Below are 25,712 nucleotides of genomic sequence, written 5' to 3'. Positions count from 1 at the left end.
AACAAACAACCCCATCAAAAAGTGGGCAAAGGATATGAACAGACATTTCTCAAAAGAAGACATTCATACAGCCAACAGACACATGAAAAAATGATCATCATCACTGGCCATCAGAGAAATGCTAATCAAAACCACAGTGAGATACCATCTCACACCAGTTAGAATGGCAATCATTAAAAAGTCAGGAAACAACAGGTGCTGGAGAGGATGTGGAGAAATAGGGACACTTTTACACTATTGGTGGGATTGTAAACTAGTTCAACCATTATGGAAAACAGTATGGCGATTCCTCAAGGATCTAGAACTAGAAGTACCATATGACCCAGCCATCCCATTACTGGGTATATACCCAAAGGATTATAAATCATGCTGCTATAAAGACACATGCACACGTATGTTTATTGCGGCACTATTCGCAGTAGCAAAGACTTGGAATCAACCCAAATGTCCATCTGTGACAGACTGGATTAAGAAAACGTGGCACATATACACCATGGAATACTATGCAGCCATAAAAAAGGATGAGTTCGTGTCCTTTGTAGGGACATGGATAGAGCTGGAAACCATCATTCTCAGCAAACTATCGCAAGAACAGGAAACCAAACACCGCGTGTTCTCATAGGTGGGAACTGAACAATGAGATCACTTGGACTCGCGAAGGGGAACATCACACACCGGGGCCTATATCATGGGGAGGGAGGATGGGGGAGGGATTGCAGTGGGAGTTATACCTGATGTAAATGACAAGTTGATGGGTGCTGACGAGTTGATGGGTGCAGCACACCAACATGGCACAAGTATACATATGTAACAAACCTGCACGTTATGCACATGTACCCTAGAACTTAAAGTATAATAATAATAATAATAATAAAAAAGAAAATAAGAGAATATAGGTTCAAGGATGGAAATTAGGTAAAATTACATTTCTGTGAAAATCAGACTTTACCTGTCCTGGTCTGGGACCAGAGAGCGTTAGGTAATAATAATGAACAGACTTATGATTCTATTTAGAGGTGATGGAGAAAGGGCAAAGATTAAGTGTTGGCAAGCCGGGGGGCTGTCAGGGAGAGAGGTAGTAACTTCCTTAGTTTGTAGCAGAGACACAGAAGGAGAAGAGCAGCCAATCCTTCCTCAAAAAAATACATCAAAAAGGACTGAGTATATTATTCAAATATATTAAAATAATAAATTTTTCTTAATTGCCATCTTTAATTTTTTAATACTAAGGAATAAAATTTATAATCATGTTACGGCTACTCTTTTAGCATATTTACTAAACGATAACTGAAACATACATACTACTGCCAAGTACTTTTTAATGAGTATGCTAATTCCTCATGTACTGGTCTTTTCTGGAGTCCCACATATTAAGTTATCAAACATGTTAAATCAATCATAGGGATTTATTACAAATAGAAAAGAGAGTCAATTTGCTACTGAGGCATATATTAATCATCAACACAATTCAAATACTTTAATATTATCTTTATTTATTTATTTTGGAGATGGTGTCTTGCTCTGGTGCCAGGCTGGAGTGCAGTGGCGCAATCTCCGCTCACAGCAACCTCCACCTCCTGGGTTCAAGCGATTCCCCTGCCTCAGCCTCCTGAGTAGTTGGGACTACAGGTGTGCACCACCACGCCCAGCTAATTTTTTGTATTTTAGTAGAGACAGGGTTTCACCATGTTGGCCAGGATGGTCTCGATCTCCTGACCTTGTGATCTGCCCATCTTGGCCTCCCAAAGTGCTGGGATTACAGGCATAAGCCACCACGCCCAGCCATCTTTATTTTCTTAATTGGTACAGTTTAAATATCCCTAATCCAAAAACCTGAAATGTGAAATCCTCCAAAATCTGAAACTTTATTAACATTGACATGACTTTCAAAGAAAACGTTCATTGGGACATTTTGGATTTCTAATTTTTGGCTCAGGGATGCAGGAAGTATAACACAAATGTTCCAAAATTTGAAAAAGACCAAAATCCAAAACACTTTTGGTCCCAAGCATTTTGGATAAGGGATACTCAACCTTTATTACCAAATCTTTCTCACAGCAGGAAATGGAGAATCACAGGAAGTACTTGGAAGACTCATGAATACAAAGGATAAGAAATAAGAGTAGGACTAGGGAACGTACAGTGTACTCTATATCATCTTAAGAGTCTTTTAATTGCAAACTAGCAACTAATATATGTTTCACACAAATATTATATTTAGAGACTAAAAGGGAAATCTAATTCTCTTCCTTTTATTAATAAAACTTTTTAAATATAGTGAATAGATGCTATAATTGTTAAATGCCTTTTGTTGAGAAGAGGGATAAAAGATAAGACTTCAGTTCTGTAATAATAAAGCAAAGTAACCTATAAGAGAAATGAAGCATAATGGCCTTTTTTCACTATTATAAAACATTCACTTTAAATAATGATGCTAGTGCACAAAATAACATTCATTTTTAGAAGGGTAAAAATCAAGTTGTACAAATATTTACATTACATTATCAAAATTATAAATTATCTCTAAGTTAACAACATTAATATAAACCAATCTTGCAGGGATATAACTTTCGGCAAAAGGGAGGTTGTAAGAGCTTTCTACAATGGCACTGTAACTATAACCAGTATAATCTTGCAGCTTCTTAACACTTTTAATAATGCAGCAACAGACTGTCTTACCGTTGGTGCTGTATCTACCTGATGGTTACAAGGCTTTCTGTCTTTGCTGATAATCCCTGTGGAAAGAAAACATTGTGAATATTTGGTTATTAAGCCTGTCCATTTCATGTTGAAAATATTTATGCCATTTTAGTGGAAAAACATTTATTATGACTCACACAGCTTTCAAGAAAAAAGTCTCGGCCGGGCGCGGTGGCTCAAGCCTGTAATCCCAGCACTTTGGGAGGCCGAGACGGGTGGATCACGAGGTCAGGAGATCGAGACCATCCTGGTCTACACGGTGAAACCCCGTCTCTGCTAAAAAATACAAAAAACTAGCCGGGCGAGGTGGCGGGCGCCTGTAGTCCCAGCTACTCCGGAGGCTGAGGCAGGAGAATGGCGTGAACCCGGGAGGCGGAGCTTGCAGTGAGCCGAGATCACGCCACTGCACTCCAGCCTGGGCGACAGAGCAGAGACTCTGTCTCCAAAAAAAAAAAAAAAGGCCGGGCGCGGTGGCTCAAGCCTGTAATCCCAGCACTTTGGGAGGCCGAGACGGGCGGATCACGAGGTCAGGAGATCGAGACCATCCTGGCTAACACGGTGAAACCCCGTCTCTACTAAAAATACAAAAACTAGCCGGACGAGGTGGCGGGCGCCTGTAGTCCCAGCTACTCGGGAGGCTGAGGCAGGAGAATGGCGTGAACCCGGGAGGCGGAGCTTGCAGTGAGCTGAGATCCGGCCACTGCACTCCAGTCTGGGCGACCGAGCGAGACTCCGCCTCAAAAAAAAAAAAAAAAAAGGTCTCACTCGGAAGGCAGGATCCCTTTAAGATGTATCATGAATTCTTTGGTCAGAAAAATTGGTGAGTTTAGCTAAACTGACTCAAGGTTAACTAAGCCTTTTTTCCCATTCAAGTGATGTCTAGCAATAGTGTAAGATGCGTCCATATCCTGCTCTCAGCTCAAAAATCACACCATTATCTGGGCTCTGCTGCTTTTCTTCTATGAAAGTTTTATTTCTGATTCAAAGATATGAAGTTTTCCAAAAGAAGTATCACAAGGGCTATGAAGTGAATCACCACTGTCCTATTTTCTCAAAAGAATAAATAAATCCATCTGAATTTCTCTTTGATCATCTGACTTCCTACTATGACATACTCTATTTATTCAATCACCATGAGTATCTGAAGAAAAATGTTCCCCTGATTCCCTGCTTTAAAATGGTAACACAGACAGCTAATCTCGAGAAATATTCTTTTATCATGTGTGGATTTATCTTTTTGTTCTCAATGTTCTCTACTGCATTTCTTTGTAATAAAGAGCCTTTCAGGACGTGACACAGGACATCTCATCTGTAAAGACACTGGTTCAAAGTCTAACTCAAGTTAAAAATGAACACAAGTGTGGGCCTTGTTTAATTCCTAATTTCTGTCTACCAGCAAACTAACCTATAATGTAGGATATTAACACAGTTTGTTCAAATAATGCTAAAGGCTGTCATATGCAGGACTAGAGGCAAGAACTACAATGTCTGTTAATAGCAATTAGTAAAATTCCTACTTTAAATATTAGTTCTTCTTCTAAAAGCATATGACTCATTTTTCTTAAAGTATGGTAAAGGATTAAGTGAGATCAACACAAACAATCACTTTCTATCGCTTTGCAAGAGTATTTTCAAAATGAATCATGAAACATGATTAAAGTAACAGTTTTTGTTTCATTAAATTTTTTTTTTTTTTTTTGAGGCGGAGTCTTGCTCTATTGCCCAGGCTGGAGTGCAGTGGCCGGATCTCAGCTCACTGCAAGCTCCGCCTCCCAGGTTTTACGCCATTCTCCTGCCTCAGCCTCCTGAGTAGCTGGGACTACAGGCGCCCGCCACCTCGCCCGGCTAGTTTTTTGTATTTTTTAGTAGTGACGGGGTTTCACCGTGTTAGCCAGGATGGTCTCGATCTCCTGACCTCGTGATCCGCCCGTCTCGGCCTCCCAAAGTGCTGGGATTACAGGCTTGAGCCACCGCGCCCGGCCTCATTAAATTTTTTTAACATTTATTGTTAGCCAGTGAAGTATAAAGCACTATACTACTTTCATTCAATTGACTAATATTTTTGAGTGGTTATTCTTGGCACCCAGTGATAAAAGATGAATATATTACAGTTTCTGACTACAAGAGTCTAGTAAAGCATGGATATCCTTTTTTGAAGAACTACCACAGAGCAAATTAACAGAGTTTCATCTTAAGTGTAATAAAATCTTTAAGGTAATTTTGATGGAAAGACACTCTTCTTCATAGAGTAACACCAGTTTTGGGTAAATTTCTTTTTTTAAAGGGTACAACACGCAGGCAAATACTCAAGTAATGTAGATTCCTATTGTAAGATTTTAACAATACAGAAGCATACAGAGAATAAATTGAGAAATCCCAACTTTGTCAGCCCCCCTACAGTCTCACAATCCTAGCTGCAACCACTGAGAACTGTGTGGCATGGCAACTGGCTTTCAATGAGAGTGGTCATGCCAGAGTTCAGCAATTAACAACATCTTACACACGTCTTCTTGCTATTGTAATCTGACTGCTATAAAACTGACCTAGGCTGATTATCGATTTTTAAATTCTTATCTAAATAGAAAGTAATTTTAATTGGAGAATAGGAACTTTAAAATAATAAAAACCAAAGCAAACCAGGAAAAAATCTATATACATAGTTTATACAATAACAAGAAAAAAACCAAAAAACTCTACAGATTTTAGAGTTTCAATTTTAGGATAAGAATGTTTTGAAAATTAGAATTTCAAAAAGTGGATTATCCAAAGTTATAATCTTCGTTTTTTTTTTTTTTTTTTTTGAGACAGAGTCTCGCTCTGTCGCCCAGGCTGGAGTGCAGTGGCTGGATCTCAGCTCACTGCAAGCTCCACCTCCCGGGTTCACGCCATTCTCCTGCCTCAGCCTCCCGAGTAGCTGCGACTACAGGCGCCCGCCACCTCGCCCGGCTAGTTTTTTGTATTTTTTAGTAGAGACGGGGTTTCACCGTGTTAGCCAGGATGGTCTCGATCTCCTGACCTCGTGATCCGCCCGTCTCGGCCTCCCAAAGTGCTGGGATTACAGGCTTGAGCCACCGCGCCCGGCCTAATCTTAGTTTTAAATTTAGATTACATATATAAATAATATCATTTGGAGATACAATTATGCATGTTTGTTCAAGCTTGCAGTAAAAAATAAATAGAAAGGAATAAACTTTAGAAAAAATGTATCAAAATAACTTCCTATTTTAGGTAAATTTTACTTAAAAACCTATCTGTATCTCATTTCACTTTTATTAAGGTATAACAATTATTGAAAGCTTATAATAAATAGCTTGCTATAATGGATAGTATTAAATCTCTACTTAGCTAGGCCATGGCACCCAGATACTTGATCAAACATTATTCTAGATATTTCTTTGAAGGTTTTGGATGGAATTAACATTTAAATCAACAGGCTTTGAGTAAAGCACACTGCCCTCCATAATGTACATGGGCCTCATTCAATCAGATGAAGGCCTTAAGAAAATGACAACTCATTTGACAGCGAGGGGATTCTGCCAATAGGCTGCCCTCAGACTGGAACTGCAACTCTTTCCTACGTCTCCCTCCTGTAGGCCTAACCTGCAGATTTTGGTTTCGCCAGCCCCCACAATGTTTGAGCCAATCCCTTAAAGTAAACCTTTCTCTCTCTATGGACTTCCTACTGGTTCCGTTTCTCTGGAGAACCCTAATAATACACTTACTTTCTGGTAAATATGAAATAAATAAAAATACTATTGTTTATACTCTAAATTATACATGTTATGTTCATTCAACATAATTGTGAAGGAATATAGTTAAAATGTTGATGTTATGAAATATTTTAAAACCTGCATATGTCCTAATGAACTCAGGAATATAGAATATAGGCAGAATAAATCGACCTATCAACAAATAAAAATGAAAAAAATTATAAAGGCAGTCTGTCAGCAGAATAAAGAATCAATCAATCAATAAATATTACTGCTAGGTTGTCCAGTCTAACAATCTCTGCCTTTCAATGATTTGACTATTTACATTTAACGCAATTACTCATATGGCTTTGTTGAAGTTTAGCATTTTGCTATCTTACTGCATTTCTTTTTGTTCCTTTCTTCCTCTTTTTCTATATTCTTTTGGAATAGTCAAATAGTTTTACTCTTCCATTTTATGTCCTCTGATGGCTTTTTAGCTACATCTCTTCATATTTTTTAATGGCTAATATAGAGATTGCAACATACAACTTTACTATACTTTGAATTAGAATTTTTTCTACTTCAAGAATAATATAAGCAACTTAAAAGTGTTATCCCCATTTATCCAACCACATTTATGCTTTTGCTGCCTTGTATTTAACTTCTATATGTTATAAACACCACAATACACTGTCAGTATTGTTGTTTTAAACCGATATATTTATCTTTACTCCTTCTTACAGATCCAGGCTTTCACATAAGATCATTAACCCCCTGTTATTTTGTAGTGTAAGTCTGCTGGTGACTATGTTTTGTTTTTTCCTGAAAAATCTTTAGTAGGGATTCATTTACAAAGAATGTTTTCCTGGAGATTGAAATCTAGGTTAATAGCCATTTGCTTTTAGAAAATGATTTCATTCCATTACTTCTTATGAGAAGGAAGGTATCATTCTTACTATGATTTCCCTGAACCTGACACATTTTTTTCCCCTCTGGTTGCTTTTGTACTTTTCTTTTTAGTTCAATCAGGAGGTATCTAGGTATGGTTTTATACACACACACACACACACACACGTGTATATTTATACTCTACAGGAATATAAAATTTTCATTTTCTTCAGTTTAATTAGGAGGTATCTATGGTTTCATTTATATATATGTATCTGCATATGTGTGTATCCTTCTTGGATTTTACTAAGCTTTCAAATTTTATTTTTTTAAATTTTATTTTTTATTTCAAAAGGTCTTTGAGGAACAAGTGGTGTTTGGTTACACGGGTAAGTTCTGTAGTGGTGATTTCTGAAATTTTGTGCACCTGTCACCCAAGTAGTGTACACTGTATCCAATGTGTACTCTTCCATCCCTCACCCCTGTCCCACCCTTTGCCCCAAGTTCCCAAAGTCCTTAGAATAAGAGTCTCCAATTCTATCCAGGTTGCTGTGAATGCCATTATTCCATTCCCTTTTATGACTAAGTAGTATTCCATGGTGTGTGTGTGTAGGTGTGTGTGTATGTGTATATATATGTATAAAGAAAATGTGGTGTATATACATATACTTGTTGATTGATGGGCATTTGGGATGGTTCCATATTTTTGCAACTGCAAATTGTGCTGCTATAAACATGTGTGTGTAAGTATCTTTTTTGTATAATGACCCTTTTCTTTTTCTGGGTAGACGGTAGTGGGATTGCTGGACCAAAAGCGCTACTTTTATTAGGTTGGTGCAAAAGTAATTGTGGATTTTGCTGATTGAAACTAATGGCAAAAACTGCAGTAACTTTTTCACCAACCTAACAGTTCTTTAACGAAACTCCACACTGTTTCCCACAGTGATTGTTCATGTTCACATTCCCACCAGCAATGCAGGAGTGTTCCCTTTTCACCGCATTTACACCAACATCTATTATTTTTTGATTATGGCCATTCTTGCAGAAGTAAGGGGGCATCACATTGCAGTTTTGATTTGCAGTTCCCTGATCATTAGTGATGTTGAGCATTTTTTCATATGCTTGTTGGCCTTTTGTATATCTTCTTTTGACAACTGTCAATTGTATATGCATGTCCTTAGCCCACTTTCTGATGGGATTGTTTTTTTTTCTTGCTGATTTGAGTTCCTTGTAGATTCTGGATAGTAGTTCTTTGTCAGATGCATACTTTGAGAAGATTTTCTCCCACTCTGTGGGTTCTCTGTTTACTCTGCTGATTCTTTTGCTATGCAGAAGCCTTTTAGTTTAACTACGTCCCATCTATCTTTGTTTTTGTTGCGATTGCTTTTGGGTTCTTGGTCATAAAGTCTTTGCCTAAGCCAGTGTCTAGTAGGGGTTTTCCGATATTATCTTCCAGAATTTTTATGACTCTGGGTCTTAGATTTAAGTCTTTCATCCATCTTGAGTTGATTTTTGCATAAAATGAGAGATGAGGATCCAGTTTCATTCTTCGACATTGGTTTGCCAATTATCCCAGCACCATTTGTTGAATAGGGTGTCCTTTCCTCACTTTTATGTTTTGTTTGCTTTGTCAAAGATCAGTTGGCTGCTAAGCATTTGGGTTTATTTCTGGGTTCTCTATTCTGTTTCATTGGTCTAGTATCAGTACTATGCTGTTTTGGTGACTATAGCCTTATAATATAGTTTGAAGTTGGATAATGTGATGCCTCCACATTTGTTCTTTTTGCTTCATCTTGCTTTGGCTACATGGGCTCTTTTTTGGTTTCATATGAATTTTAGGATTGTTTTCTAGTTCTGTGAAGAATGATGGTGGTATTTTGATGCAAATTGCATTGAATTTTTTATTGCTTTTGGCAGTTGTGGTCATTTTCGCAATATTGATTTTACGCATCTATGAGCATGGGATGTGTTTCCATTTTTTTGGTGTCATCTGTGATTTCTTCCAGCAGTTTTGTACTTTTCCTTGTAGAGATCTTTCACCTCCTTGGTTAGGTACATTCCTAAGTGTTTTACTTTATTTTTTTGCAGCTTCTATAAAGGGGGTTGAGTTCTTGGTTTGATTCTCAGCTTGGTCACTGTTGGTGTTTAGCGCTGCTACTGATTTGTGTACATTGATTTTGTATCCAGAAACTCTACTGAATTAATTTATCAGATCTAGGAGCTTTCTGGATAAGTCTTTAGGGTTTTCTACGTATACAATCATATCATCAGCAAACAGCGACAGTTTGACTTCTTTACTGATTTGAATGTCTTTTCTTTCTTTCCCTTGTCTGATTACTATGGCTAGGACTTCCAGTATTATGTTGAACAGAAGTGGTGAAAGTGGGCATCCTTGTCTTGTTCCATTTCTCAGGGGGAGTACTTTCAACTTTTCCCTGTTCAGTATAATGTTGACTGTAGGTTTGTCACCGATAGCTCTTATTATCTTAAGGTATGTCCCTTCTACATCAATTTTGCTGAGGGTTTTAATCATAAAGAACACTGGATTTTGTCAAATGCTTTTTTCTATTGAGATGACAATATTACTTTTATTTTTAATTCTGTTTAAGTTCTATATCACACTTATTGACTTGCATATGTTAAACCATCCCTGCTTGATCATGGTACATTATCTTTTTGATATGCTACTGGATTTGGTTAGCCAGTATTTTCTTGAGGATTTTTGCATCTATATTCATCAGGGATATTGGTCTGCAGTTTTCTTTTTTTCTTGTTATATCCTTTCCTGGCTTTGGTATTACAGTAACACGGGCTTCACAGAATGATTTAGGAAAGATTCCCTTGTTCTCTATCTTTTGGAATAGTGTCAAGAGGATTGGTAACAACTCTTCTTTGAATGTCTGATAGAAATCAGCTGTGAATCCATCTGGTCCTGGATTTATTTTTGATGGCAATTTTTTTTTTATTACCATTTCAATCTTTGTGCTTGTTATTGGTCTGTTCAGAGTTTCTATTTCTTTGCGGTTTTATCTAGAAGGATAGTATATTTCCAGGAATTTATCCACCTCCTTTAGGTTTTCTGATTTTTGTACATAAAGGCTTTCACAGTAGCCTGGAACAATCTTTTGTTTTGGTGGGTTGGTTGTAATAAGCCCCCATTTCGTTTTTAATTGAGCTTATTTGGATCTTCTCTCTTCTTTTTCTTGGTTCGTCTCACTAGTGGTCTGTCAATTTTGTTAATCTTTTCAAAGAACCAGCTTTTCATTTCATTCATATTTCGTATTTTTTTTGTTGTTTCATTTAGGTCTGCTCTGATATTTGTTATTTCTTCTCTTCTGCTGGGTTTGGGTTTGGTTTGTTCTTGTTTCTCTAGCTCCTTGAGGTATGACCTGTGTGCCTGTGCTCTTTCAGATGATTGTAGGCATTTATGGCTATGAACTTTCCTCTTAGCACTGCTTTTGCTGTATTCCAGAGGTTTTGACAAGTTGTATCACTATTATCATCCAGTTCAAAGAATGTTTAAATTTCCATCTTGATTTCGTTGGTGACCCAATGATCATTTGGGATCAGTTTATTTAAATTCCACGTATTTACACGGTTTTGAGGGTTCCTTTTGGAGTTCCTTCATTTATGAAGCTTAGTTCCTCTGGATACAAAATTCTTGGCTGATGATTGTTTTGTTTAAGGAGGCTAAAGATAGGACCCCAATCCCTTCTAGCTTCTAGGATTTCTGCTAAGAAATCTGCTGTTAATCTGACAGATTTTCCTTTATAAGTTACCTGATGCTTTTGCCTCAGCTCTTAAGATTCTTTCCTTCATCTTGACTTTAGATAACCTGATGATGTGACTAGGTGATGATCTTTTTGTGATGAATTTCCCAGGTGTTCTTTGAGCTTCTTGCATTTGGATGTCTATATCTCTAGCAAGACCAGGGAATTTTCCCTAGATTATTCCCTTAAGTACGTTTTCCAAACTTTTGGATTTCTCTTTTTCCTCAGGAACACCAATTCTTCTTAGATTTGGTCATTTAACATAATACCAAACTTCTAAGAGGCTTTGTTCATTTAAAAATTTTTTTCTTTGGCTTTGTCGGATTGGGTTAATTAGAAAGCCTTTTCTTTTAGCTCTTACGTTCATTCTTTTACTTTTGAGTCTATTGGTAAGACTTTCCAGGCCTCACCCAGCTCCCACGCATCCCAAAATGTCACTCTCATTCCCACTCTACCCCTCAGTAGCAAGGAGCTTATTTCTAGGCAGCCAGTGAGCAGGGTTGAGAACTTGCCCCAGGCTACAAGCCTCTCCTCTGAGAAAGCAAGCAGGGCTTTCAGGTTTTGCACCTTCCCACCTGCTGTGGATTCTGTGCTCGTATCTGCACTCCTCATTTGCTCCCTCCTTCAGATTCTGTCCAGGAAACTTGGCTTCTGTTGAAATTGTTATAAACTTGAGCTAGACGTTTCCTTCTCTTTATGGTCTTCCTCCAATTCCACTGGCGACCCTCCCCAAGGACTCCTGCAAGACAGTCAGGAATGCAGGAATGGCTTCCCTGAGGACCAAGAGTGCCCACAGGGCTCTTCCCACAGCTTTCTCTACCCCTATATTTCACTCAGCTCTCTAAATTTGTCTCAGCTCCAGGTAAGGTCAAATCCTTTTCTGGCGATGTGGACCTGCAAGTTCCCCAGTGAGAATGTGTGTTCAGAGGTGGACATTCCCTCTCTCACACTTTGGGCACTAAGTTTTTCAGCCGTCTCACAGAGCCTGTAGCAGCAAGCTCCCTCCTCTAACAGATCTGTGGATTCTCTCAGCTTTTCTGGTATTTTCCTGCACTAGTTCTTGGAGCAAAAGTTCACAATGTGATTCTCTGCGCACTGCTCTGTCCGTCCAAGTGGGAGCTGCAAGTTAGTCCTGCCTCCTATCTGCCATTTTGAGACAGCATCAACACAGTTATGGAAACAAGCTTGAAATGCTGATGACTACTTCTCCTTGCTAAGCTTATGCCTATAGGTTGTCTTTAATTAGAGGAAAACTACTAGCCCATTATTTCTTCAAATATTTCTTCACCCACATTTTCTATTTTCCTTTTGCAATCCCAATTGCATGTTTATTCCATTTCATAGGGTCACACAGATCTGACTCTTTCTTCTTCCCATGCCTCCTCTTTATCTTGTTTCAATTTGGATAATCTGCATAATTTTTATTGTTTTGCCCTCCAGTTCAGTAGTCCTTTCTTTTAAGGTGTCCTATCTGTTATCTGCTGTTATCTGTTGTTACGCCCATCTAATGAATTTTCATTTTATCTGTTATATATCCATTCATTTATTTTTCATGAAATTCTCCATCTTTGCACTCCTTTTGCTCATGGTTCCTCATGTCATTTAACATATATGTAACGGGTATTTTACAATTCTTGCCTGCTAATTCCAACATTTTGATTATCTGTAGGATTCCTTTTATTCATTGTTCCTTTTCTTGCTTATGGGTCATTTATTCCTGCTAATTTTTATGCCTCAGAATTTGATTATAGGTTAAAACTGCTAGACATGTAATCAGTAGACTGAAATAGAAAACGTATTCCCTCAGAAAAGGTTCACCATTTCCTTTTTCAGAAACCTAAGGGGTAGATCTCTTTTCAAATCAGGAGTTGACTTGGGTTGGGACTGGGCTGTTGCTTAGTTAATTTCAATACACCTATTATAACTCTCCCCAAAATGAGATGAGTTATTCCTTCTAGGGGGACTTTGGGATTTAAACTTCTAGAGATTATGAGAACTCTCTCTGCCTTTCTCCCAGTTTCCTGTCAGTGTTTAAGCTGCAAAAGTCCTCCTGAGGAGAACTGATAGGCGAAGAGGACTGAGTGACATTTGGGATCTTTCAGATTCCCATCTATCATGCCAGTCCACATAGTACTTGGAAGTTCAGCTCATCTCTCCTTGCCTCAGCAGTAACTCTGCTTATAGAAGGCTTGCTCTTCTGCTTGCCTGGTTTCTATCTCAATAAATGTTCCCATGTATTAAAGTGACTGCTTGCCTTTACTTCTTGATGCAGTAGGGTTCATTTCTCTTTGCAATTTATTTTATTTAGAATTCTCTGTGACCACATCTCTTTGATGGCTTTTTAGTTTATGTGAGGTCTTCTCAATCATATAGTAACAGTGATGATCATTACAATGTACATATTAATTAGAAGCAAAACTCTACTTCCAATTAGTTATATTGTTGCTTTTTAAAATTTCTTGTTTTTGGTCTATTTCAGTGTATACTCCCTTTTTTTCTTGCCTGTTGATCTTGAATTTTTGTTTTCAATTTTACCAACACTTAAAATCTGCTGTTAGTTACCTTCTAGATTCTAACAGTAATAAATACATTTATTATTTATCCAAATAAATTTATGTCTAAACCTCTCTCCAACCAAGATACTATACTTACCAATATCTCCTTGCTCCATATCAAGATTAAACTTTTAGAAGGCTTTTATTTCTCTTTTTATATAGTTAAGTTTAAAGAGAAAAATGCATGAGAATTTGCAGAAGTGCTAACTATGAATTTATGAAACAAAATGACATAGTGTAAGAAAACATCTAATCTTTTTCTCTATGCTTAACAGAAAAATCTAATGTTTTCCTCTGTCTTGAGATATCTGTTTCATTCAGTTGTCATTTGGTTACAGTATACTCTAAATCCTGGTATATCCAAATATGCCTTCCTTTGGATAAGAAATCCTTTATCTTGGTTGCCTATATGTTACTCCACTATCAGCCAGCTTCTAGTGTTTTAGATATGTCAAGTGCTCATCTGATTTTCTTTCCTATGTAAAGAACCTGTCACTCCTCTGTAGAAGCTTGTGATATTTTTCCTTTACCTAGGAAATCAGGAATTTCACCAGAGTATGGCTGAGTGCCTTTGTTATCATTCATCTTTTCCTGGGACTTGATAAACGCTTTGACCTGCAGAGTCTTATCATTCTTCTGCTCAGGGAAATTTTATCCTATTATTTAATTTTTTTTTTTTTTTTGAGACGGAGTCTCGCTCTGTCGCCCGGGCTGGAGTGCAGTGACTGGATCTCAGCTCACTGCAAGCTCCGCCTCCCGGGTTCACGCCATTCTCCTGCCTCAGCCTCCGGAATAGCTGGGACTACAGGTGCCTGCCACCTCGCCTGGCTAGTTTTTGTATTTTTTTTTTTTTTTAGTAGAGACGGGGTTTCACCGTGTTAGCCAGGATGGTCTCGATCTCCTGACCTCGTGATCCACCCGTCTCGACCTCCCAAAGTGCTGGGATTACAGGCTTGAGCCACCGCGCCCGGCCCTTATTATTTAATTTTATAGATCATCTTTACCTTCACAACTTTTATCTTCGTGATAATCTTTTCAAATAATCTTCTATGTGAACATCCTTTCTACTCTAGAGATTTTAACATTTGAAGTCATATAGTTTAGTTTCTTTCTAGAGATCTACAAAGACTAAGACAAGAAGGCTGGCAAACCCTGGAGTGTATATCAGAATGAAGTTTTCCTGGGATCTCAGGACCAGTATGTCAAGGCAAAGGGTCGGGGTGGGAGGACTTTGTTCTACTCAGTGCTGAGCGAGGATTTGTGCAAGGTAAGCAGGCTTTTTCCAAATGTGTGAGTAGAAAACTAAGTTTTCAGAGTTCATTGAGGGCTTTCAGCCAGCAGAAGCTATAAATCCCTTTGGAAATGGGCAATATCTATAAGTTTAATGTTGTAGTACATTAAGGGCCTAGCAGATCCTATGAATCATAATAACCCTAAAAAGGGTCTATACACCTGGAAGAACTGGTTTCTGGAAGAACTGGCATTCAGTCCCAGTCATTGGGAGATGGTTGTAACTTGCAACTAATGAGACTTGAGAAGAGAGGCTTACTCCTGTGCCTCAGCAGAGGGGTATCAGTTGGGCAGGTTTGATTTTGGTACAACTCAGACTTCCATCAGTATAGCTGGGGCAACAGACCACGAAGAGGCAAAGAAAATAACTTTCTTCAAGAGCCTCAGTAGCCTGAAGAAGAAGAAATAAACTAGAACTGGTAGTGACACTGATGCCAATGGAAGAATCAGTCTTTTAAATTAAAACAAAACAGACAAAAAACAGCTATTAAGAATTCTCGCCAGGTGCAGTGGCTCATGCCTGTAATTCCAGCACTTTGGGAGGCTGAGGCAGAATTGTTTGAGCCTGGGAGTTTGAGACTAGTTCTGGCAACATAGTGAGACCCTGTCTCCACCAACAACAACAACAACAAAATTAGCTGGATGTGGGTGTGCATGTGTAGTTCCAGCTACTTGGGAGGATGGCCTGAGTTGAGCCTGGGAGGTCAAGGCTTCAGTGAGCTATAGTTGTACCACTGCACTCCAGCCCAGGTGACAGGGTGAGACTTTGTCAAATATACACAAAAGAAGTTTAAGTTAATTACTAAATAACAAGATAACCCTATTTTAAAGGAAGGAAACAGTGGCTTTCAGAAAGTAAATTAGAAGGTAGGTAACATTCCTAAGGTCATATAACTAAAAGCAGCAGTACCTGGACTGACACCCACACCTCTAAGCCACAAACCCTTCAGACCCATTTATGTGTTTGTTTAGCCCCTGTGTTTGGGACCTGATTTTTTTCATCTTCATATCCACAGTGCCTAACCCAAATGCTTAAAATATAGAAGGTCTTCAAGAATTGACTCAAATTTTAACTGAATGAATCTATTCTCCTATGCTACATTCACCAGATTCATATGCTACAATGCAGTGTTAGGTGTATTAGTCATCTGAATGCCTGAGTTAATGTACTAGGACTGTCTTAAAAAACGTTAATTTACCCTTTGGTAATGTTCCTAAACTTAGCGCAAAACTGAAATGCATTAGTCATGTGCTGAGTAATGATGTTTTAGTCAATGACAGATCGCACATACAATGGGGGTCCCATAAGATTACAATATTGCATTTTGCTCTACCTTTTCTATGTTTAGATACACAATTATTTACCATTGTGTTACAACTGCCTGCAGCATTAGGTATGGTCATATGCTGTACAGGTTTATAGTGTAGGAACAGGTGGCCATACCACACAGCTTAGGTGTAGTAGGCTATACTATCTAGGTGTGTGTAAGTACACTCTATGATATTTGCACAATGAAAAAAATCACCTAACTACGTATTTCTTAGAATGTATCCCCATTGTTAAGTGATGCATGACCATACTTAAACATTTCCCAAATTTCCCAGATAGTAACACAGGCTAGAGAAGATAATAAAAGAAATTTTATGTTTCTTGGGAGACATTTTTAGTATTTATTTTGTAGAAAATCAGATCATGACATTTTACTCTATTGTACCTAATTTGAACAGCTGAAAGCATACATTTTTTTAGTTTTCCTAAACCTTACCAACCTTTAACTCAGGACTATGATCAAAGAAAGAAGAACAAAGACAAACAGATATGCTGCAAAACAAAAACAGGCAGGAATATGTGCCAAGTTTTGAAGACAGAACATATATCCAGCAATCTTATGTATCATTCATTACCAAATGGTTACAAGCTACTCACTAAGCACAAGGCACTGTTCTGGGAACAGGAGAAGCTCTAACCTCCTTTTCAAGACATCTTATGAGTTACTTGTTTTTTTTTTTTGAGACAGAGTCTCGCTCTGTCACCCAGGCTGGAGTGCAGTGGCCGGATCTCAGCTCACTGCAAGCTCCGCCTCCCGTGTTTACACCATTCTCCTGCCTCAGCCTCCCAAGTAGCTGGGACTACAGGCACCAGCCACCTCGCCCGGCTAGCTTTTTGTATTTTTTAGTAGAGACGGGGTTTCACCGTGTTAGCCAGGATGGATGAGTTACTTGTTTCGGGTATCCTATGTCAGTTTTGGCAATCCCCGTGGATCTTTCTATATAGAACAGAGATAGAATTATGCTTTGATTATCTGTGCCTATGAAAACATGGAATTTATTATATTCCAATAAAATACAGTTATAGAAGGCAGAGATCTTTTCTGCTGAATTAATGTAAAGAAGTTTTCTGTCCTGAGACTGCAAGCCTTTCTTAAGAACTGGAAAAGAAGGTGAACTACATTTTGCAGATAATATAATTTTATATCTAGTAAGTCCAAAAGAATCAATGCTAAAATTAACACAATCAGTACCAGAACTACTAAAATAAATTGGAAAGTTAGCATCATATAAAATTTAATATGCAAAAATCAATTTCTCTCTTTTTTTTTGGAATGAAGTTTCATTCCTGTTGACCAGGCTAGAGTGCAATGGTGCGATCTCGGCTCACTGCAACCTCTTCCTCCCAGGTTCAAGCAATTCTCCTGCCTCAGCCTCCTGAGTAGTTGAGATTATAGGCACCCGCCATCATGCCTGGCTACTTTTTGTATATTTAGTAGAGACAGGGTTTCACCATGTTGACCAGGCTGGTCTTGAACTTCTGACCTCAGGTGATCCACCTGCCTCGGCCTCCCAAAGTGCTGGGATTACAGGCGTGAGCCATCATGCCCGACCTCAAAAATCAATTTCTCTTACATATTCAACGAATTAGAATATACAATGAAAGAGAATACTTCACTTATAAAGGCAACATAAATAATAAAATACATGAATAAATATAACAAAAAATGTGTAGAACAGTATGAAGAACAAAAATACTTCTGAAAAATACAAAAGTACAGGTGGTCCTTGACTTATGATGGTCTGACTTATCAATTTTTCAACTTGACCATAGTTTGAAAGTAACATGCTTTCAGTGAAAAGCATACTTTGAGTACCCACACAACTACTCAGTTTTTCACTTTCAGTGGAATATTCAATAAACTACAAGAGATATTCAACACTTTATTATAAAATAGGCTTTGTCTTAGATGATGTGGCCCAACCACAGGCTAATGTACACGTACATCTAATGTACATCTAATGTACACTTACATCTAATGTAAGTGTTCTGAGCATGTTTAAGGCAGGCTATGCTAAAGTATGATGTTTGGTAGGTTTGGATGCTTTTCTGACATATTATGGGTTTATCGGGCTATAACTCTATTGTAAGTTGAGGAGTATCTAATTGGAATATCCATGTTGTGTGACAAGACAATGTAGCATCATATAAATGTCAGCTCTCCCTAGGACAATATATAAATTTAATATGATTTTAATTTTTAAAAAGTTTTTTCCCAGCACTAGACAAGTTGATTCTAAAAATCATATAGAAGAACATGCAAGAATACCTTAAAAAAAATCCTGAGGGGAAAAAAACGAGCAACCACCGGAAATAAACACTACTCAATATTAGTATATATCATAAAAAGCCTCTGTAACTAAAATAATGCAGTATTAACACACGAGTAGCCATGTAGATGTACAAAACAGATTAAAATGTTTAGAAAAAGATTCAAGTACATATGGTATATGCAGAAGAAGAGATATTTTCCAGTACGTGGTTTTGGGACAATATGTTGGAGACAAGTGAATGGACCTTTTGAAAAATAAATTGAATCCATACCTTGCAACATTTGTGCTGCAAAGTCAAAAGCCAAATGACAAAGTGGGAAAAATATTTGCAGCCTTTATTATTGATAAATGACAAGGCTCCCTATTATGTCAAACGAAAGCACACAAATATACAATAAAGATAAAACTTGATTTTGTAAAAATTTATTTTCAAGTTATATTCACTGACAGGATCTAGAAGCAATGATTCCCCAACAGCAATGAGTGTACTTAGTCCCAGATTTTAGTTTCTAAATTGCATTATCTATTAATAGTACCAGAGTGGTTTAGATAAACGACTGATTGCAGCTCTGGGGTAGGGATAGTACCAGACAAACTCAGGACATTATAAGCATGGAAGTGCTCAAAGGCTTACCAGTTCATGTCAAAGACACAAGAGCAGGAATGAATGGGCTCTCCTTTGCCAAATTAGGGGACAATTTGAACCACACACAAAAAATGTTAGAAAAGTAGTATAACAGGCCGGGCGCGGTGGCTCAAGCCTGTAATCCCAGCACTTTGGGAGGCCGAGACGGGCGGATCACGAGGTCAGGAGATCGAGACCATCCTGGCTAACAAGGTGAAACCCCGTCTCTACTAAAAAATACAAAAAACTAGCCGGGCGAGGTGGCAGGCGCCTGTGGTCCCAGCTACTCGGGAGGCTGAGGCAGGAGAAGGGCGTAAACCCGGGAGGCGGAGCTTGCAGTGAGCTGAGGTCCCGCCACTGCACTCTAGCCTGGGTGACAGCGCAAGACTCCGTCTCAAAAAAAAAAAAAAAAAAGTAGTATAACAAATTGAATAAAAAAAACCCATAGTACTCATATAGAAAGAAAGACAGGAACCCAGGGGGGCGGTGGTGGTGGTGTGTGTGGAGGGAAGAAAATATTCGACAGAAGAATACCAGCCAATAAATGTAAAGGTGATAACAGCACTAGAAAACACCATTTTGTATCCTCTGCCCACTACAATAGTTAGTTCAGGCCAGGATCATCAACGGACACTGAAACTATGAAGTAGGCTTACTAAGCCCACTAAGTAAGGAACATACAGAAGGAACAAAGGAAGGTTGGGAACCAGATATTCACATAGCCTTAAAGTATCATTCCACAGATTATTTCAACAATTACAAAGAAAAATATTAATTTTTACAATGAAGAGATCTGGTGTTCACCACCTTAATTAAGGACTAAACCTGACAACACCAAAAGTGGGACAAGCTGACATAATATGCACCTGATATGATGCAAACCATTTACAGGTACTTTTTAGATATTTTTCATAGTATTTTTGCCAAAAAAGTTTAGCCTGAATATAATCAGGATGAAATACATTCAAAATATTGGACATTTAATGAGACAGTTGGTCCAGTCCGACTCTTTAAAAAGTCAATGTTGTAACAACCAAAAAAAGATTCTAGATTAACTGAAATTAAATGACATAAAAATGACAAGACAAGCAATTTAAGTATGAATCTGGACTGGATGCTGAATAAAATAAGCATGTAAACAAAAAATTGCTTAAGACTTTTTTGACACAATTAGGGAAATCTGAATATAAACTTAATTAGATTAGAATCTTGGCTATTTTTCTTAGGTATGATAATGGTACTGTGATTAGACAGTACTGTGGTAAGTAAAATATCCTTACTTTAGCAGATGTCTGATGAAGTTTTGGGAAGGAAGAAGCAAATGCAAAATTAGGGGTTTTATTTTACATTTTTTCAATTTTTTATGGTTTTAAAAAATTTCAAAATACAGTTGGGGAATAATAGGCCCTGAATAGACATTTAATTATCTTATAGTAGGCAAACCGAATCTTCAACGGTTTTGCCTAAATAGACGTTTATTATCTTATAGCAGGCAACCGAATCTTTAACAGTTTTGAACACTGTAAAGTCTTCCACATAAGCAGAGTAATATGGTTTTGAGTTATTTTATTTATTTATTCATTCATTCATTCATGCATTCATTCATTCATGATACAGGGTCTTGCTTGGTTGCCCAGGTTGGAGTGCAGTGGCATAATCATGGCTCACTGCAGCCTTGATCTTCAATCATTGATTGGTTGATTGATTCATTCATTCATTTATGATACAGGGTCTTGCTTGGTTGCCCAGGTTGGAGTGCAGTGGCATAATCATGGCTCACTGCAGACTTGATCTCCTGGACTCAAGTGATTCTCCCACCTCTGCCACCTGAGCTGTGGGACTACAGGCATGTACCACCACACTCAGCTAATTTTTAAAATTTTTTGTAGTAACGGGTCTCACTATGTTGCCCAGGCTTGTCTTGAATTCCTGGCCTCAAGCAATCTTCCTGCCCCAACCTCCCAAAGTACCAGGTGCATGAACCACTAAGCCCAGCCAAAGTTCTTATTTTAAAAATGTCTCAGCATTATTAAAAGCAATTAGAAACAAAGCACTCCTTCTCAACTCTGATTTATCAGATCACCTTCCTAAAAATAAGAGAAAGCTAAAAAATTAATGCATGAATGAATAAATATTACATATTTATATTCTACATGTTGATTGCTCTACTCAATAAATTTACTATGTTTATTGAAAAATAATAATTTTCTGGGAAAATTACTGTCCCAAATCAGAGGTATCAGTTATTGATAATTCTCCATGATTAGTATTTGTTCCTTTACAATTAGGAAAAACAACATTTCAAGGGATAATTTACTAGTGTATGTCCTGACTCTGGGGCCATTTTGCATTTATTACAAGACTGGCTCTGACAATTGTTAGATATGTGATCTTGGAGTAGTTATTTGCAACTCACATCTCTGGGAAGACCTTCCTGGGCTATGCCAGTCTTTAATAATCTGTATTATTTATTTCCATATATTAGTCAAAAATAAAATTCACTTGATAAAATGAATACATAAAGTTAGCAGAGATTTAACAGACTTCTAAACTAATGCCCAAATAATTGTGCTAACCAATGATCAAATACCAACTATACTAATTTCTACCTAAAACCATAAAGAGTTGCCTACAATTTTTAGTATTTGATAAATTTCCTCAGTAAACTATAATATGGACTGGAGTCTGTTCAAATCATATCCTTTGCAACATGCTCTAGATACCCTATCTGAGGCTAGTAGGGTGTGTTCCTAATAAATTACACTGGCAAAGCCAACAAACTTCAATTCTGTGTGTTCAATCCTTAAAATACAATTTAATATCTGTCTTTAACATTAATATTATTTTAACAATAATGTTATAGATGGAAAGTAGATTGACAATAGATTAACATATAGATTTAACAATATGTTATGGACTGAAAATCAAAAGTACAAATATAACAAGGATAAGAAAGGTAAATTTATAATTTCAGCATTTCCTTTTTACTCAGATTTGTTATACTACAGAATTAAAAAAAAATATATAACACCAAAAGAAGCTTCTTGTATTTTCTTGTTTCCTCCTTTTTTTCTTTACTGTCTTTTTGGGTAACAAACATTCAAGTTATCCACCTCATAGTCACTCCTAATAGTTCTTAGTTTTTTTTTCACTAAATAGCCTCTTCCAGCTTATCTCATTAGCTCCCATGGGCTCAAATACCACACATATACCAATGACTCCATCTATACTTATACTCTAAGCCTGTATTCCAAAATACACTGTATAGTTCCTAGCACAGGGCTTGACTCACAGTAGGATGTTTAATAAATGAGGTTCAAATGAACGAGCAAGCTATTAGATATCGTGTTTCAGAAATGCCATAATATCTTGTAGGCATTTCAAACTCAATCTATCCAAAATACAATTCAATATCTTCCTCTCAATATTCCTGTATTTCCTATTTTCATTTATGGATTGCTACCCACTCATTCACCTAAATTAAAAGCCTCTAGCACCCTCAAATTCTACTTATTTTCTTTTCATTCACATTCTAGACCTCCATGTTAATGATTTAACATCTCCACTCTCTTACTTCAACCCCCTTCTCCTACCTCAATTATTAGATCACCTTTTCACTGGCCTTCCTAGCTGGAATGCCCTAAAACATTTTATGATTCTTCTCATCTTACAATTAGTTCACATATAGTCTTCTCTATAAGGTCTTATTATCTTCTCTAACACAGAATTTGTTACTACATCATCTGCATTCTCTAGTACACTTCGTTCATTCCTTTTACAGCAAATATCAAACTATGCAATCCCATCTACCTACCTTTTTAAAAATAGGTCTCCAGTGAATACTAGCAGTGCGAGGGATGGGGCTGAGTTCTGCACTTCATTTCTACAAGGTTCTGTACAATCTGGGCCCACTGCTACCTCTCTGGATCTACTGTCTTCTACTTTCCTCCTTGTTCCCTCCAATCCAGCTATACTGACCTCTTTGCTGTTCCAACTGCATATCAAGTACAATTCTGTTCCAGGATCTTGGATGGGGATGTTATTCTCCCAAACAACTCAGTTTCCTAGCTTCTTTCCTTGTTTCCTTTTTTTCCTAGCTTCCTTTTTTCCAAGCTCCCTCCCTCCCTTCCCTCCCTCCTCCCCCACCTTCCCCCTCTCCGTCCCTCTCCCCCTTCCCCTCTTCCTCCCTCCTTCCTTCCTTCTTTCCCTCCCTCCTTCCTCCCTTCTTCCCTTCCTCCCTCCCTTTCTCTCTTCTTCATCTAAATTTTGCTTAATTCTCAGTTACTTTGTGAAGCTTTCTTTGACCACCCCATTTAAACATTGAAACAGCAACCTAACCCTACTCCACAGGTGCAACTCCCTTCCCTGCTTTGTCATTATACTGTTTTTATTTAGCAGCCCTCTGTATCCATGGGTTCTGCATCCATGCATTCAACCAGCCATGGATTGAAACAATTCAGAAAAGAAATGCATCTGTACTGAACACAGTCTTTTTCTTGTCATTATTCCCTACGCAATACAGGACAACAACTCTTTACACAGTATTTACAATGTATTAGGTATTATAAGTAATCTAGAGATGATTTAAAGTATATAGGAGGATGTACGTAGGTCATATCCAAATACTGTCCATTTTATATTAGGGACTTGAGCATCCAAGGACCTTGCTATCTACAAGGGGTCCTGAAACCAATTCCCCAGATACTGGGGAATAATCAGACTCATTTGCTTCATGTCATTCTCCACTAGAAGGTTAGCTACACAAAGATGGGGAGTTTTACCAGTTTTGTTCACTGATACCTTCAGAGCACGTATAAAAGTGCCTGGGACACTGTAAGTATGCACTGGGTACTTACTGAATGTATAAATGATCTTGCACTCCCAGTACCTGCATGTGTAAAAAATAAACATCTTTTTAAGTAAAATAAAACCAACCCCCTCAGCCCCGCAAAAGTACAAAGTTAAAACAAGAAAGGATTTAATGATGGAAAACATTTTTTTGGTCTATTATATTGGTATGGTATTGAGAATGTGAGATGGTGTGAACCCATTTTTCCAGGTCTTTCCATAAAACAGACATTTTAAATTATAGGGAAAACTTTTAAATTTAAACTTTGAACATAAGCATGATGATTTAGAAAAAGTTTTCCATATCCAAAGCAAAGAGAAGTCATTTTAAAAAATATGCTTATTATGTTATTAATTTTTTTCCCTGTAGTAGTTCAGTGAACATTAAGTACATTAATTTGCCTGTTATAGGAGCATTTATAACTGCCTTTTACATTTGCTTTTAAAGTGTTTTACTTTCAACTCTTCATTCAATCTTCACTTTAAAATCAGACTAAAAAGACTGAGAAAACATTATGCCTCATAATGTCACTAACAAAGGAGGGAAAAAAAGGAAAAGAGGACTCCCACAAAAAAACAAGCTTCACCGATTCTGAGTTGGCCAAAACAAAACACCTGTTCATCCTCTATATTTCTCAGACAAATTTAACAGCAATGAGATGTAAAAGACTTGATTCTTTTTTAAAAAGTGGCAAGTATATACAATAACACATACACATACAACACATAGACATTGACATGATATACAAACACACCCACATAGACATTAATATGAAATAAATTGGAGTCCTTTATAAGTATAAACTCACTTATTCTCAGAATATTGCAAGATCCTTGGGAGACAGATTTGAAAAAAGCATATTAATTAATTAAGTCATTATATGACTTGTGACACATGAGCCTTACAAAAGGCCAGCAACAAAATCCAGATTCCGAGTTCTAAGCTATCATTTAGAGAACTCCTAAATAGATGATATTGTTGTATATTTCAAGGGCAAAATAAACTTCTAAACAGGGCCATAAAACTACGTCCACTTTATAAGGATGATACATGTAATCGGATTTACTCCCCTCTCTGCACTGCCACAGTGTTTTATATGCATGCCCTGTTGAATTTACCACCATCATATTATAACTATTTCTTTGCCTGCTGGACTCTCCAGATAGACTGGAAAGCCTCTGAGGGCTTTCATCTTCCATTTCTCACAGTGCTTGGCAGAGTCTCTGTCATATTGTAGGCTCTCCATAAACAATGCTTGATGAACTGCTTCAATTAATTTTTGAAAATATTAAAAATGTTTTTATTTTTTAAATTGAATAACAGTTTTCATTAGAGTACTTCTATTAAAATGTAGTATTTCTGGTTCTTCTCAAAAAAAGGATGGAAACCAGTCAGAAATCGTTCTTAACTTTTATTCCTTATGAATTACAGTTGAATGTTTTCTTAGAGAAAGCTGAGGAAAAAAGTAAATTGTCTGAAGTAAGAACAATGTTCCACTTTTTACTTATTAACCATTTATAACACAAAAATCTCTTATGTTACTTAAAAAAAAAAACTGACCAGTCACGCATATAGTCATTTGTCACTTTCCATATTTCTCAATACCTTTGCTCTCACACTGGTAGGCAAGTTGCTGACTAAGAACAACACAGTGATTCTTTACATTTTCATTCACTTTTCATTCAAGGAAAAGGCTTCTTTAAAATGTGCATTTAAAATTCTAGAAAATACAAATCAACA

The 25,712-nt window shown here is 37.4% G+C and overlaps 1 protein-coding gene across 10 annotated transcripts in view; it reads right to left on the bottom strand.

The window, feature by feature from the left end:
* The window catches only part of AHI1 (Abelson helper integration site 1), a 229,087-nt gene that overhangs the window by 82,968 nt on the left and 120,407 nt on the right, over positions 1-25,712 (bottom strand). For 8 of the 10 annotated variants that reach the window (XR_004442955.1, XR_004442956.1, XM_033235379.1 and 5 more), the window contains one exon: positions 2,680-2,735. Coding sequence is in view for 7 of the 10 variants with exons in the window: in XM_033235379.1 (XP_033091270.1) it covers positions 2,680-2,735 (56 nt within the window). In the remaining 3 variants the exon portion in view is untranslated. Of the gene's footprint in view, positions 1-2,679; positions 2,736-23,979; positions 24,012-25,712 lie in introns of all 10 variants that reach the window. The other 2 variants (XR_004442957.1, XM_033235384.1) reach the window with 1 other exon arrangement.

Source organism: Trachypithecus francoisi, unplaced genomic scaffold (genome assembly GCF_009764315.1).
Source record: "Trachypithecus francoisi isolate TF-2019V2 unplaced genomic scaffold, Tfra_2.0 Lachesis_group15, whole genome shotgun sequence".
Taxonomy (NCBI): Eukaryota; Metazoa; Chordata; class Mammalia; order Primates; family Cercopithecidae; genus Trachypithecus; species Trachypithecus francoisi.
This window is presented reverse-complemented; position numbering and strand designations above follow the sequence as displayed.